At 57.6% G+C, this 15,752-nt stretch overlaps 1 protein-coding gene and 1 long non-coding RNA gene across 2 annotated transcripts in view; one reads left to right on the top strand and one right to left on the bottom strand.

Annotated features, from left to right (window-relative positions):
* The window catches only part of KIF19 (kinesin family member 19), a 27,152-nt gene extending 11,562 nt beyond the window's left edge, over positions 1-15,590 (bottom strand). Inside the window, exons 1-7 of the mRNA XM_008586329.1 lie at positions 15,536-15,590; positions 13,606-13,686; positions 3,266-3,376; positions 2,519-2,606; positions 2,084-2,220; positions 885-1,010; positions 279-473 (exon numbers count right to left, since the gene is read on the bottom strand). Coding sequence (XP_008584551.1) covers positions 279-473; positions 885-1,010; positions 2,084-2,220; positions 2,519-2,606; positions 3,266-3,376; positions 13,606-13,686; positions 15,536-15,574 — 777 coding nt within the window. The 5' untranslated portion in view covers positions 15,575-15,590. The remainder of the gene's footprint in view (positions 1-278; positions 474-884; positions 1,011-2,083; positions 2,221-2,518; positions 2,607-3,265; positions 3,377-13,605; positions 13,687-15,535) is intronic.
* On the top strand, positions 5,958-8,274 carry LOC103601919. The gene is made up of 2 exons (XR_551485.1): positions 5,958-6,067; positions 8,066-8,274. It is a non-coding gene; the product is annotated as an uncharacterized LOC103601919 (long non-coding RNA).
* Positions 15,591-15,752: the final 162 nt, after the last annotated feature.

The raw sequence follows: 15,752 nt of genomic DNA, 5'->3' as shown, positions 1-15,752 counted from the left end.
TCCCCCGGCCCCCCCCCCCCTCCCTCCCTGGCTGCTTGACAGCCCTGCTGCGACATCCCCCAGTTCCTTCCCCCGGCCCCCCCCCCCCAGCTCCTCCACCTCCCTGGGACAGACAGCCCCCCCCCCCCACATCCCCTGGTGAGCTGGGAGGCTGTTATTCCTGCTCCCATCCCCCAGAGCCAGCCTCACCTGGCAGGACGTAATCTCAGTCCTCTGCTTCCCTCTGGGACAGCCCTCCCTATCCAGCCCCCAGCCCCCAGCCCAGGTGCTGGCCTCACCTGGGAGGCACGCTCAGAGCCAGCCAGGTCAATCATGAACAGGCGGCCCTGCCGCACCTCCTGCAGGATGTTCTTGACCCGGCTGCGCTGGCGCACGGCCACCTGGAGCACGGCGTGGGAGCGGGAGGATGTCTGGTTGGCGGCCGTGGGCTCCTGGGTCCTCTGCCTGTTCCCCTTCATCAGCAGCTGCATGATCTGGATGGGAGGAAGAGAACAAGGGGAGGCAGCTCTCAGGGGCCCATGGAGATGTTCCTGCAAACAGAAGGAGCCCCTGGGGGCTGGCAGGGGAGGGTCCTGCATCTGAGAGGCTGGCAAAGGGCAGCCTGGCCTCTGTGTGCTGAGGGGCCTGAGCAGGTGGCCTCAGCTCCCTGGAGGCCATGGTCTCTGTGTGAATGTGGAGGCTGCATTGCCTGGTCACTCCCCAGGGTCAGTGCTTTGGGGACGTGATGGTAGGTATGAGTCCCACCTCTTCCTGCCACCCAGGATTCTCTGTCTGTCCCAGCCACAGCTGAGTGGGCAGGGGCTCCTGGCCTCAGCCCCCACCCTCCTGCACCCTTAGGTAGCAAGTGTCCTCTCCACGGCCCCTGGCTGCTGCACAAGACTTGCCTCCTTAGCATTGATGGTGGAGACCTCAGTGATTCCGGCCACCTGGATCACCCCTTTGGAGTCCTCCCTCAGCTCCAGGTACCCCAGGGAGGGGTTCAGCAGGTCCCGGATCATCTCATTGTAGATCTGATGGGAGGGGCAGGGAGAGGGCGTTAACGGGGCAATGAAGGTAAGGAGGTCCAGCAAGGGCCAAGTTCCCCTCCATGTCAAGCAAGCAGGAGACAGGAGCTCACACTTCCTGAGTTCCACTCAGAGAAGCCCTGATTAGAGGGAAAAGCCCCTTCTTTCTGTGGGGTGGGGCTGGGGGAGCTTTAGCACTCACAGGGACACATGTGGCTGCCAGAGCCAAGGTTACAGGAGGCTTCAAAGCCAAATGGGATCCCCTTTGCAGACCGGCCAGGCACTGGCAGGGCACAGGGACCTGATCAGTGGCAAGGCTCCGCACCAGGTGGGGGAGCCCTGTTCGTTGCCAGGTAGCCCTTATGCAACTCCTCCTGGATCCCCCCTGCCCACACAAGTGAGTGTTGCTGGCTGAGTCAACACCACGCTGGCTGGGCAGCCGCTGGCAGCTCTGCCTCACTGCCCTTCCTGAGCTGTCACCCAGGAGATTATCAGCTCCCGGAGGAGCCAGATGGAGTCCAGCCCACTGGCTCTTCCTCCTCTTCTTCTGGCCGCTGTGTGCACCCCCATCACTGCCTGGTGGTAGTGCTCCCACAGGGTGGGCACCAGGGGCTGTGGTTGGGAAGCAAAGGCCCGCAGGTTCAACACATACATGGCATATGTGTGCAGTTTTCACCTGTACCCACGTGCATGGAGTCCCTGGAGGTAGCCTGGCAGGGTAGATGGGGTCTGTTCTGAGGAATGGGCCCACGAGGATGGCAAGGTGGTAAGCCATCTGGGAGGGTGGCGGGGATCTGTGCTCATAACAAGATTGCTTTGGAGTGTGGATCGGTGGGCAGGGATCAGCTGTAAAGCCACAGGGCCCTGAGTTTGAATCCTGGCTCTCTCACTTGCTGTGTGACATTGACCTAGTTGCCTAACCTCTCTGAGCCTCAGAGTTTTGTAAAGTAGGGCTAACAGTACGCACACGGGAGAGCAGCAGCGATGAGCACCCCAAGAATCTGCCCAGCGACTGGCCCCACATCAGCGAGCCAGCCCAGTCCTCTGTGCCTCTATCCAAGTCTGGGTGGGGGGCTCACCTCCAGGTAGGACATGGACACCTCATATTCCATGTCGTTGCTGGTCTCCTCGATGGCACGGAAGAGGTCATTGAGGGTCCGAACGTAGATGCCAGGCTCGTGGTCTGTGCCCAGCATGGTGTAGGTTTTCCCACAGCCTGGGGCAGAACAGGGTGGTGGGAAGGCAGGGTGGGGGCCAGGAGTGAGGCTTTGCTTCCTCAACGCTAGGACCTGCCAGATGGCCAGGGAGGAGGAGGTGGACAGGGAGGATGATGTCCGTGGCTTGGGATGGGACCTTGGCAGCTGGAGGACCCTGGTTGGGGACTGATCAGCCTCATCCTTGATTCCCGCCCCAGCTGGACTAGTTCTGTAATGAGGGTGAGGAGCTTGGTCCTCAAGCGGGGGGGACAACAGGAACATTACACTCCTCTCACATGGTCTGGGCTTCCCCCTCACCTGTGGGGCCATAGGCAAAGACAGTGGCATTGTAGCCTGAGATGACGCCCTCAATGAGGGTCTTGGTGGTGGCCTGATAAACCATCTCCTGCAGGGAAGAGGAGACGAGTCAGAGGCCTGGAGCACAGGCAGGACAGAGGAGAGATGCCCACTGGCATGTCCTGGAGCCTGACAGGAGAGGTTCCTGTCCCTGGAGTCCCAGGCCTGAGAGAAGTGGGAGTGGGGAGTGGGGGAGGGGATGTCTCTGCTTACACCCCAGGGGCGGGGGGACACCAGCCTGAGAGAGAGTGCAGGACACCTGAGACGCCTCCCCCCACAGCTGGCTCTTGGCCCTCAGCCCTGAGGACACATCTCATCTGCTCCTGGGAGCACCCTGCAGATGGGCAGCACGGGGGTCCCCAGGAGGGTGTCAGTTTCCCCGCAACTATCCTCCGCCCACCTTCCCCACACCAGATGGGCTTCAGGCTGCTTCCTGCAGCTCTGACGGGGCGTGGTGTGTTGCATATGGGCAGCCATGTGGGAGGGCAGCTGAGTGCCTACCCAAGCGTGTCCATGAGGGAGGTGGGTGTACGCCCCCCCCAGGCACATGCAGCCTTTTACAAAGGGGGAAAACTCAGGGGTGCAGCTGCCTGAGGAGGTGGTGGAGGGAAGGCTCAGGGTCCATGGCAGGGTCCCCTGAGGGCCCCTCCCAAGTGGGCAAAGGGCAGAGCGGGGCTCTGTATGTCTCTGGGCCACGACCTTCCTCACCTGGGTGGCAGTGAAGTCAAAGGCCACGTCAAACAGGTAGGATTTTTCCCGGGAGCGGTGCGCCCGTAGGATGTCATCAGGGTCCTCCGTGGGGTCCATGAGAACCACTATCTGCAAAGGTCCCCAAGGGACCCGTCATTCTGGCCCCTTAAGTCCACTGTGTCAGCTGCAGGAGTTCACAAAGCCTGTCTGGACTCTGACCTCGCCCCTCCTCACCTCCAGAGGTGGGCAAGGAGTGGGAGGGGCCAGAGGCGGAGTTCACCAGCTCTCTGGGTGTCAGCTCTGGACTCCTGGCCTTGGAGGCCCAAAGGGAAAGCCTCTCTGACAGCTAACACCTGCCCCTCCAGGGCTGGCACAGTCCCAAGGGGGCAGAGAGCACCGTGTGTGAGCCCCAGACCCAGTGGTCCCTTCCCCTGATTGTGACACCAGACCCAAGCCACCTCTCCTGATGGTGGAGCAGCAACAGAGGCTGGGCTTTTATGAAGCATTTCTTTCATGCAGGCACCTGTTCCAAGCACTCTGCACACACCCCCATGAGGCCAGGCGGTAGGGCCAATTATCACTCCCATTTCACAGATGAGGAAATCAGGGTCCTACAAGACACTTGCCCCAGGGCATACATTAGCAAGTGGAGAAACCGGGGCTCAAAGCCTGGGATGTGGGTTCGAAGCCCACAGACTCTGAACCTTGTCCTGGGTTCATGCAGAGATGCAGAGGAAGCTGGATCCTTGCCAGGGGATCCTGGTCTAGAGTAGAGGTGGGGACGGGGTATGTACTAGACTCATGGAAATGATGGAAGATGTTCAAAGACATGTGGGAGGACTTGGGTTTGGGGGGATTTAAGCTGAGGGGAACAGGGGCAGGTGGGGTGGAGGTGCCCCTGAGAGGTGGCTGGCACCTCTAAGTGCTACTCCGTGCCTGGGAGCACCTGGGCTCCCTGGAGTCCTGACTCACGCCAGACAGCTGAGGGAAAACAAGCGGCAGCTGTGCTTGCTTCTAATGAGGCGGGAGGACACTCCCTGGGGGCTGCGAGTGCCAGACGGGTGGCCCCAGCCAGCATGGGTGCCTCACAAGGCTCCTCCTCTTCTAGTGGGAGGGAGGGCGTGGTGGGCAGCTGTCACTCTCAGCCCCCTCCTCCCAGTACATGAGAACAACAGCTAATGTTTTTGAACCCTTTTCATCAATTCATGATTATTATTCCCAGATGGGGAAGTCAAGGCACAAAGTCAAGGTCACTGTACACATTAGCCCTACCTAATTTGACCCTGGGTGATGTCCAAGGAGGTAAACTGAGTTCTAACAGATGGCAAGGCACTGAGGAAGACAGGCTGTCACAGGGCCACCTGAGGGAAGCAGAGACAGTGGCCGTGTTCCCTCCTGGGTCAGCAGGGGAGCCAGGGCTACTGACAGCCCCCCGAAGGGCTTAAGAACAGACAAGGCATGGGGACAGCCACCTAGAAGGGGCAGAGGAGGGGATGGTGAGCTCTGCAGGTTCTGGAGATCCCCAGGAGGTGCCCCTGGGTCCACCTCTGTCAAGGATTTAGGAAGCCCAGTGCCAGCAGAGCGACAGCTTGGGACCCACACCAGACTGCCTTCAGCATTCTACCTGTGCCCTGGGATCAAGCCCCCTTTCCTTCACTGTCTGGACTCCTGGAGTAGGTACCCTAAGATCCTCAGGAATCTGGTGAGGCCCCCTTCTGGGGTTCTTAATGGAGGAGGGAAGGGTGAGGGGCTCCCCAGGAGGCCAGACCCGGGAGCCTTGAGCAGAAATCTTATCCAATCAGATGGGATTCCAGGTAAGCCAGTTAAAGGGGAAGGCCCAGACAGGCTGGGCTGGGGCTTTGTGCAGAGAAAGAACAGGGCCACTGACTTAGGCCCCTCCCAGCTGACCAAAGCCTGAGTGGCCACAGTGAGCCAAGTGCCAGGAGTCTGGGCTTGCACTGCTATTACCCGGGGTGCCCACTTGTCCCTAGCCAGGCCACCTCCCCAGGGTCTCGGCTGCAATGCCCTCTAAGCCTCTTCCAGGATCTACTCTGCCCCAGGGCCCAAAGCCAGCAGCATGAGCCCTGCTCAAGTTTCGGACCCAAGTGAAGATAAAAGCTGGCTAATGTCCCCTGGCATGGGTCCCCATGGGAGGCAACAGGAACCTGACCAGCCGTACCAGCTCTCACCTTGAATGCCAGTGCACCTGTGGACACGGGTAGGGCCGGTGGCCTGGGGGCACTATCTGGAGACTTCAGTTCTGGGGAGGGCAAGCAGCAGACACTGATTCCCCCCTCCCACACTGATGACTTTCATGTGACCTCCAGGCACCGCCAAGTTCACGGAATCGTGGGCATCTGGTTCCTTTGATATTTAGGCTGCCACGATCTCTGCTTAAAGAGGGCTTTGTGTGGGTTCCATCTGTCTGTGCTCCAGCGCATCAACCCCCATTCCTGGCCACTCAGGCACACAATTGGAGCCCTTGTGCCCCTAGGCCAGGTGAACTGGAGCTGAGCTGGGGATGGGTGGAAAGGGATGCTCTGGGATGCCATCGGCCCCAGCACAGGGTGTTCAGGCCAGTTCAACATGTTTGCTGAACCTTTCCATGTGCCAGGCGTGGAACAAGGCCGCAGGGAAGAGAGAGAAAAGAGAGGCCAGGTTTCCTGCCTTCTGACACTCACAGATCATTTTATTAACCAGGAAAGTGCCAGAGCATAGAGGAGAGGCACCTAATCCAGCCCTGCCACTAGAGGAGGTCTTCTTGGAAGAGGTGGCATCAGCACTGGGTCTTAAAGGATGAGCAAGAGGTGGCCGAAAGAGGTGAGGTGGGGCGAGAATACTAGAGAAATGCATGAGGAAGGCCCAGAGGTGAGAGGCAGGCCATGGGCAGTGGTTCTCAGCTGAGATCAGTGAGGTTTCTCGGGAGAAATACGGAGTTGGGAAGAGAGCCGCGGAGTTTCACCTTTTAATCCTCCTTGCAAGGAATCGCCCTGGCATAGACCCAAGAACTCACATGTGCATCTGCCTGTCCCCACCCGCCCAGGGCTCCCTCCGTGAGCACACACAGTCCCTGCTCTGGGAATCTCCCACACATCCACCGAGGCTCCCTCTAAATGTCACCTTGGCTGGCACATAACATATGCCCGAGGGACGTTTGCTGACCAGAGCTGTTCACGGGGAGGTGTGAGTGTGCCGGGCACAGTGCTAAGGGCTTGCACATGCTTTTCCTACTCTCCCTGACCACTTACGAGTGGGCAGCTTATGATCACTGGACTGCGGATGAAGAATCAGACTGGTTAATAGTGTAACCAAAGCTGCATGCAAAGTGCGGAGCTGGTGAGATTCAGAGCTGTTTGGTTCCGGAACCCAGGCTCCCGACCACCAGCCTGCCCACTGCCTGGCTGGGTGAATGCCCACCTATTAGGGGTTGAATTGTGTCCACCCCTCACCCAAATCATAAGTTGAATTGAAACCCAGTACCTTAGAATGTGACATGATTTGGAAATAGGGTCGTTGCAGATGGAATTAGTTAAGTGAGGATGAGGTCACACTAGAGCAGACTGGGCTCTTAATCCCATATGACCAGTGTCCTTATGGAAAGGGGGAATTTGGACAAAGATAAGCACAGAGGGAAAACGATGTGAAGGCACAGGGAGAAGGTGACGTCCACAAGCCAAGGAGGGGGGCCCGGAGCAGATCCCTTCCTGCTGCCACCCCGATTTCAGATTTCTGGCTTCTAAAACTGTGAGACAAGTTTCTGTTGTTCAAGCCACCAGTGTATCGCATTTTGTCATAGCAGCCTTGCAAACAAATACACCACCCAAGGCAGGCTCACCTGCTGCAGGAGGGTGAGTGTTGCTGGAACCCCAGGTGGGGCTTCAGCCAGCTGCTCCACCAGCCCTCAGGGGGTGGGCTTAGCATGGGCGGTCTCCCTCACCGCCCCAGGGGATACATTTTCATGCCGCTGGCACACTGGGCACCTGCCTCTGGGAGGTCTCAATGAGGACGTTGCTCACACAGGATGCACAGGGGCCTTTCAGTGCTGGCAAGAGGGTGGGACAGCCAGGAAGGGAAGGTGGGAGGCTTCACGACAGAGCCCTGCCTCTCTAGGCCCAGCTGCCCCTGTAGCTCCGGACCTCCTAAGTCAGCAGAGGCCCCAGCTTGAGCCTCCCCCTCGATGACCTCCCCTCCCAGCCATGCTGTTAGATCAATGCAAATTGTGAACTGGAGTTCCAGACCAACTTGGAGTCTTTGAGAGGGGAAACTCAAGATCCTGTAGGGAAGCAGGGGTCTCAGGCCAGGGAGATGGCATCTCATCCATAAGCCATGTCCCCATCAGGGACCAGGCTCTTTCCTAGCACCTCCTAGGTGAGAAATGCATGGCACCAAGCACGTCAGAGCTCTCCCTGCTGCACACCACTAAGCTGCGGGTGCTTTTGTTAGTACACTGCAGTTTTGACAGGATACTTGCTGGCCTCCAAATGGCGGAACCTAGCCAATGGTTTCTCAACCTTGGCACTACTGACCCTTTAGGCTGGATAATTCTCTGTTGGGGGCTGTTCTGTGCATTGTACAATATTTAGCAGTGTCCTCTACCCACTAGATGCCAGTAGCACCCTTCTCCCCGGTTGTGACACTGCCAAATGTCCCTGTGGGGCAAAATGGCCCCCTGTTGAAAACTAGTGACATAGACTATTCTTCCTCCAGCTTCCAAGACTGGCAGTAAAGATCCCCAAGGGAGGGGGTGCCACAAATGGGGCCCAGGTTTGACACTGCTTTGTGACCTTGAGCAAATGGCATCGCTTCTCTGGGCCACAGGTTTTGCATAGTTGGAAGTTAAGGAGGACCAACAGGCCATAACCTTGAGAGAAGAAATCACACCAGCACCCCATCCTGCTCAGGAAGCCTCAGCAGAGAATCAGCTCTGGCTTTATCCCCAGTCCAGGGAGCCAGGCCCACAGCCCCTTTGTTCTCATGGGTGAAAACAAAACACAGCAAAATAAAAAGCTGATTCTAGGTGGATGTCACTCCTATAAGGCTGTTGCCATTTTTTGTTTGTTTTCTTTAAGAAGGAGAATCTGTTGCTCATCATATTTCTAGTTGTAAATGTACTGTCCTGTGAGTCCTCAATAATGGAGACTTTGAGGCCGGCCCGTGGCTCACTCGGTAGAGTGCGGTGCTGATAACACCAAGGCCACGGGTTCGGATCCTATATAGGGATGGCCGGTTTGCTCACTGGCTGAGCGTGGTGCTGACAACACCAAGCCAAGGGTTGAGATCCCCTTACCGGTCATCTTAAAAAAAAATAAATAAATAATGGAGACTTTGATCCTAGGAAGGGTGTCCCTGGGCCCTGTCAACCCACAGGATGGATGGAAAAGGCCAGAATGGAGACTGCTGAGCTTGTAAAGCCACCAAGGCCCAGCTGGCTGCTTAGTATAGAGTTGCATCTGGCTGATGTACTGGTCAGATCCCCACCTGGCTATAGGATTCTGAAAACCCCAAGGCTCAGGATGGTGGGAGGGATGACCTAGAAGATAGTCTAAGGCTGTGTCTCTCAAAGGGTCTGCTGATGCCTTTATCAGAGTCACCCAAAGAGCTTGAATAATGCAGATTCTCAGATACCATGCAGATTCACAGAGTCAGAATCTCTGGGGAGTGGGCCTATAAATCTGAATTTTTAACACCCTCTCCTTGTACCCCTTTACTTGCTAAGTGTAAGAATCCTTACATCCTAGCAGCATTACACACAATAGCCAAAAAGTGGAAACAACCCAAGTGCCCATCAGCTGATGAATGGATAAACAAAATGTGGTATATACACACCGTGGAATGTTACTCAGCCATGAAAAGGAGTGAAGTTCTGTTACCAGCTATAATGTGGATGAACCTCGAAAACATTATGCTAAGGGAAAGAAGCCAGACACCAAGAGTCACAAACCGATTGACTCCATTTACATTAAATGTCCAGAATGGGCAACACACAGATGGAAAGTAGTTTAGTGGCTACCTGGGGCTGGGAGGGACTGGGGAGATGGGGGGATATCTGAGGGGGGCAAGGTAAAGAATCCTCACACCCTCCCCTGCTCACTGTCTACCACGCTCAGCTCTGTGTGCAGCAGGGTTGAGAAGCATCCAGATGGCAGGTGTGCAAGGAGCCCCCAGCCCGCTGCCCCCCCATCCCAGCAGGCAAGTGGGCTGAAGGAGGCTGCCCCACAGCACTCGGTCTCTGGCATTTGGCATTTGGCATCTGTCACCTTATACTTTATTTATCTTTCACAACAGCCCCAGCATCTGCGTGGCCACTGGTCTCTTTTACATGATCTCCTTTAATCCTCTCAACAGCTCTTGGAGTGGGTGGAGCAGGCTCTTGTTCTGCTGTCTTCTGATGAGGTCTCTACCCAGGGAGGATCTCTGGCTTCCCCACCCACTCTGGGCAGGACACGGCAGGGCTGGGTCTCTGGTTCCTGGGGCCCTGGTTGTAGTCTTTGTTCTGTTGGGATCCCAGGGCACCTCTTACGCTGCTCTCTCCTTTCTGCCCCCCATGTCACACTGTCCAACCTAGTCTCCCTCAGTGGCCCCTCTGCCTTCTCTCGTCTTTTCCCTCCCACCCTCGCCCTGCCCTCCTGGCCTTGGACCCACTGCTGGGCCTCCTGGAGGGCCCTTGCCTGGCTCTGAGGGTCCCCAGGAGCAGCGGGGGTGGCAGTTGGGCTTTGAGCAGATAAATGCTAATTATGGGATTATGCACATTATCCGTTGACTTCAGTCCTGCAGACAATCACAGCCTGGAAAGCCGGGAGGAGGGTCAGCAGGCTGCGGGCTTGAGGGGGGTGGGGATGGGGGAAGCAGAAGGCGGCTGTTTATTCTGGAGTCTCTTACCCCACCCTGGAACTCTGGGGCCCCACCAGCCTTTCAGGCTGTCCCAACCCCTTGCCACCATCAATGGCATCTCTGAGGGGTCTGGTTTTAGGGTCTAGTCTCATTCCAGATGGTACTAAGAGACAGAGCTCCTACCACACTTTCCCAGGAACACCTACATGGTGACCATTTAGGGACTGTACTAAGAGCTCTGACACAGGAATTGGGAAAGTGGGAGGCAGGCTGGGTTTTACTTACCTCTGGGGCCTGAAACCATCCCATATTTAAGCCCTTGAGATGAACTAACATGTGCCAGGCACAGTGCATACATTAGCCCACAGGGACCTACTAAAGGAGGCATTAAGATTACTGTCGGAATTGAACTGGGACCCTGGCCTGCTGAGGTATCTTTACAAATCCAAACGCTAACTCCACCTTCTCCACAATCCAGGCACACTGGCCTCTTGTCTCTGAGGACACTTTGCCCGTGGGAGTGACCACCCTGTCAAGCCTCATTGCTACTATCTCCCACATCCCAAATATCCACAGGAGAGCAATGCCCAGCCCTAAGAGGGCTATCCCAGGACTCCTCATGGTGGCCCAAGCCCGTGGGTGGCTGAGTCTCCAGTCCACCTCTCCCCACTCAGGACCCACTGATGGGGGGGCTGTGGCAGCTCCCACCTCCCTGCTGACCACCAAGGTGCTGAGCCCTCAGTAGTCAGCTCTGGGCTGCTCTGCTCGGCAGCTCCTCCACCGTCGGGCCTGAGATGGCACCAGCAGAGGAAAAGCAACCCCCCAGATGCAAGAGGCACAGCCCAGAACCCATGGGCAGGAGGACCTGGCTTGGGGAGACCCTCGGAGCGGCTGGGCCATGCAGACCATGATAGTCACAACCAAGAGAGCCTTAGACAGCAGGTGGAGTTCCCAACCCAATGTCTTCCCTAGAGGCAGGCACTTGGGCTCAGCCACACCTTTGCTGGAGAGAGAGATCACCACCATGTTATCCTGGGTGAGCTCCCAAAGTCACCTCATTGGCCCATGCGGCCTCTGGGCCTCAGGAGGAAGGAGCAGAGCTTCAACTGATCGCTGGCCCATCAGTGACGCTGACCAAGACTGGACCCCCAAGCTCCCCTGCAGGCCAGGGCTGCAGATGAACTGTGGGGCCACTGGAGAGGGGCAGAGGTCAGGGGCAGGGGGCTGGTCAGTGCGGGAGGCCGGGGGAGACGGATGCCCATTTTGCTTCTTGGATTCGTGCATCTTCACCTCCGACTTGCCAGGGCCTGACTTGTCAGAGAAACAGCTTGTTCTCAGGAAGTTCCCAGCCTGGAATATGCTGTGGCTCCTCCCAAACGGTAGGTCTTGGGCAGCAGGGCTGGGCCCGGCCCCCAGGGCAAGCCCATCTTCAAATGCACTGGGGACAGGAGCAGGGGCCAGAAGCCTGCAGGGAGTTTGCGAGGAGAGCCTGGAGCCACACTGCTCAGACAACCCTCTGTGTCTCTCAGCTGACAAAGGAGCAGCCCTGTTAAGGCTGCTGAGCTCGGGGCTTCTCAGAGGCGTAGCTTGGCTGGATTCGGCCGGACCCAGGAAGGGAGCCCGTCTTTCTGCACTCACAGAATCAGAAAGGAGGCAGTGTTTGCCGGGTGTGGGCAGGATGGGCTGTACCCTTGACAGGGAGCGTTTCCATCAGCGTCAGTTAATATTTATCAGCCCCCACACCGGCCGGGAGCCAGGAATAGCAGAGAGAGAGACATCATTGTCCCAACCCCAGGACCTGATATCTGGGGGGACAAGTTGGACACACTGGGAGTGGCCTTGCCTGGAAGGAGGTTTCTCCTCCTGAGCTCTCTTCAGGGCTGGCCCCTCTCATCAGCCAATCCAGCAGCCCTGGGGAATTTCAGTCTTTCACAGAAAAACGATGCTAACGTCTTTTAAATGTTTCCGTGTGCCAGGCAGGCACTGGGCAGGTGTGTGCACACACTGGCCCACAAAGACCCTCTACAGAAGGCATACGGCTATTGTCCCCACACACAGGTGAGGCTACCGAGGCTCCTGGAAGCACCCCCCTCCCCACCCAGGGCCACACAGCTGGCAAATGGCAGACCCTGCCCTACATTGCTGTTCATGTACATCCATGCTGCTCCAGCTGGGCCCCAACAGTTTCGATGGGGTCTTCACAGTCATCCCCTGCTTTCCCTGAGGTCTTGGAGGAACGCAATCTTTCCCAAGAAGGAGTAGGAAAGAGAAATCAGGAGGCTGGGACCAGTGGCTCAGCCGTGCCTACAGCTCCACATCACGCTGAAGGAAGAGGCGCGGGGGCACCTGTCCAGGGAGACCAGAGGCAGGCAGGCATTGCAGGCCGTGCCATCCACCTCCTGTTTGTTTATCATGGCCCTTGGGCTCTATAAGTCCAGCCTGAGGGATCTTGGCCCAGGTGCAGCAGGTGCCCACCTGTGCCTTTCTCCACCGCACAGTGCCATCTGACTTCTCTCACCCACCAGCACATCCCAGCACTGACACTCCTACCCAGGCACCGAGCCTGCCCCTGCTTCCCCCACCACTGTGCCCATGCCCACCCTGGCACCCCAGTCCTCACCTGCCTGCCCAAACAAACACCCTGGCCGTGGGCTCCTGTGTGGGGTGTGCACCCCCCACCAGGCTCCAGCCTCATCCACTCTTGGCCTCTCTCTCTGCTGCTTGAGCCACACTGAGCTTTCCTCAGTTACCCAATTGCATCACAATCCCTCTCACCACAGGGCCTTTGCACACGCCTGTCCCTCTGGTTGGAGTTTCTGCCCTCATGCACACTCCTGATTACATCCTCTTCACCCCTCATGTTTCACCTCAAGCACCATTTCTCGAGAGCCCTCCCTGACCTCTGGGACTAAGTCGCGTCCCCTCTGATTGTCGTGTCACTATGCATTTTGTTGCGGGGCTAGTTAGCTGCAAACTCACATTTGCTTCAATTCTTTGATTGACACCTCGTGTTGCCACACTGAGCTGGTTAGGCAATGGGGAGAGGACAGGGTCTTTTCTGTCACCACAGTTTTCTAGCTCCCAGCATGGTCCCCAGCATGTTGCATGTACTTGATAAATATTTATTGCCTCGTGTGCCCCACCCACCTCATCATGGTGATGTGAGGACCAAGATTGCAAACAGACAGCCAAGGATTTTGCCAAACACGCACACTCTAGAGGTGAGCTCTGGCTCTAGACCATATATATACATGCTCTATGGGTAGCAGACATACTAAGGTGGGAAAGCCAAGCTATGGGCACATGGAAGGTAAATGATCAGGGCCCACCCAGGCTAGGGAAGCTCTCAGCTCTCCTTGGATCAATCTAGGAAGGCTTCCTGGAAGAAGAGCCCCTGGCTCCTTGACAATGTCACTAATGGCACAGCAAGTAGAGAAGGGATGGAGCTGTTGGCCACGGGGGTCCTTCCTGCCCCCACCATGTGGGCTGAGCGATCTGAGCAGATGTCTGCCCTGCAGTCCCCATACCTGCTCGTCCACTTTGTGGGCGATGAGGGTGGCTCCTTCCTCCAGCTCTGCCACACTGATGGGCCGGACCCGGAGTGCCACCTGGGGGGGAAGACCACATCCCTGGGATTAGCAGAAGGCTGTGCAGCCCCAGAGAGAACAATGAGAAGCCCTCGGGACTCCCCCCAGCCCCAGGCAAGCTCCATGGGTTCTCCTGTGTCCAGCCATCCCAGGCCTCCTTTGTCCTGAGGAAAATCCCATGATTCAAGGGCACCACTTAGGTCAGAGGGCAGCGGGTCCACAGGTTGTCAGGCTATGTCTGAGTCTATGAATCTCCCCAGGAGCCTGGGCCTCAGGGAGAGCCCTAGAGAAGAGAGCTGTGTGCTCCTCCAGGCTGCATCAGTCACACGCCCAAATTAAACACCAGCTGCTCCCCTGGGTTTGAACTTGGAGCCTTTGGCACTGGAGCAGCCCATCTGTGTGTCTGTGAATGATGTGCTGCCGCTGAAGGCGTGGGCATGGTGGCTGTGGGATGGGGCCTGGCAGTTAAGACAGAGAAGGAACTTCCCCTCATCGGGCATCCCAGCAACCGTGACCACAGGCCCACCCCAGGAGAGTGCAACTGAGGTCCCGTCCTCTGTGTATTCTCCAGCCTGAGGGAGACAGTGAGCCTTCATCTAATGCATGGGTCTCCCCAAAGATTGGGGGGTGGGCTAATGCATGGGTCTCCCCAAAGGTTGGGGGGTGGGGAGCGTGTCTTCTACTGATCAAAGGGAAACAGCTGCTGGTGTGAAGGTAGCCCTAGCTAATGGGTCCTCCTGCCCAGTAAGGACACTTCACTTTTGGAGGGACCTACACTGCCTGTCAGATCATCTTTAGTGGCCTCCTTAGCCAGACTCCACTGCTGACGGGAGGGCAGGACACTTTGTCCCTGCTCCGGGGAGCACACCACACACACCAAGGCAAACCATTTTCAAAGAGACACATTCTAAACTGCCAGAGAGGATGTTCCAGAGCCCAGGGCTTGCTTGGGGCTGGGGCCGAGGCTCCTCTTTGGAGAAGCAAGCTTGCCCTACAGAGGTGGCTGTGTCTAGGGGTGACATTATCCCCCAGTTACATCACCACCCACCTGCTGGTGAGGAAGGCCCATTCCCAGATCTCAGAAGTCAAGGGCTGGAGAGGGGCTGAGAGGAGGGCAGCACCCACCCCAAGCCTAGTGGCGGCCTTGGGGTCACTGAGTGATCCCTTCCTCCCTCTGGCCCAGCAGTACTGATGACCAGGAATCTCTGTCTTCCATCTGTACCCACCTGCCACAGCGCACACTCCCACCTTCTCATCTGTCCCGACCACCAGGGCCCTCGGGGCCATCCTGGCAGCTACTACTAGCTCTGCTCTGAAATATGTAGAGTCCTGACTTGGACATCATCTTTGTTGTCGCCCAATAACTAGCCAGTCCTGACCCCATGCTGCTCCTCTGGCACGGGATGGGGGACGGAGGGGCCTCTTGTCTTCCTACCAGTGACCCCCACCTCTCTTTAAATTCCCTACCCCACCAGGACAGGGGCACTCCCTGGTTCACCAGGAAACTCCCTCCTTCCCTTTGAGCTCTGCCCCGGGCTTTTCTTTTCAGATCAAAGAGCAGCCTTGCCCCAGAGACCCTCTGAACAGGCTTTGGGGGCACGGTCCCCCATACGAGGGTGTGAAAAGGGCAGTGGGGTTGCGGTTGGGCTGACTTGTCAGTCCTCATAAGGATGGCCGTGATACCTTCTCCATACCCATCCTCTAGGACTTGGGCAAAGTTGGTCTGGACAGTCCCAACCCCTGACCCTTGCCTGTCCTTAGAGGGGTGGGCGTGAGGGGACAGGACCGCCCTGTCTGTTGGAGGCCGACCGAGGTAGTGCGGGCTCCGGGGCCACGGAGGGGGGCGAGGAGGAGGTGGAAGGGGTCTCACCATGAGCTGCTGGTCCTTGGAGTCCCCGCTGTCCTTCATGCTTGCGGAGGGCGGAGGGGCTTAGGCCACGACCCCGGGCATGGCCGAGCTGCACCCCCACCGCCGCCGGGTCCCGCCTGCGCTGCTCGCTGCCTGACAACCCGAAACCAACGACGCGCCCGCGGCCAAGGGCGCTGACCGGGAGGCGGGGCAGGAGGCGGAGCGGGAGGCGGGCACA

Source organism: Galeopterus variegatus, unplaced genomic scaffold (assembly GCF_000696425.1).
Source record: "Galeopterus variegatus unplaced genomic scaffold, G_variegatus-3.0.2 Scaffold3938, whole genome shotgun sequence".
NCBI lineage: Eukaryota > Metazoa > Chordata > Mammalia > Dermoptera > Cynocephalidae > Galeopterus > Galeopterus variegatus.
Note: the sequence above shows the minus strand (reverse complement) of the source record. Positions and strands in the feature narration are given on the sequence as shown.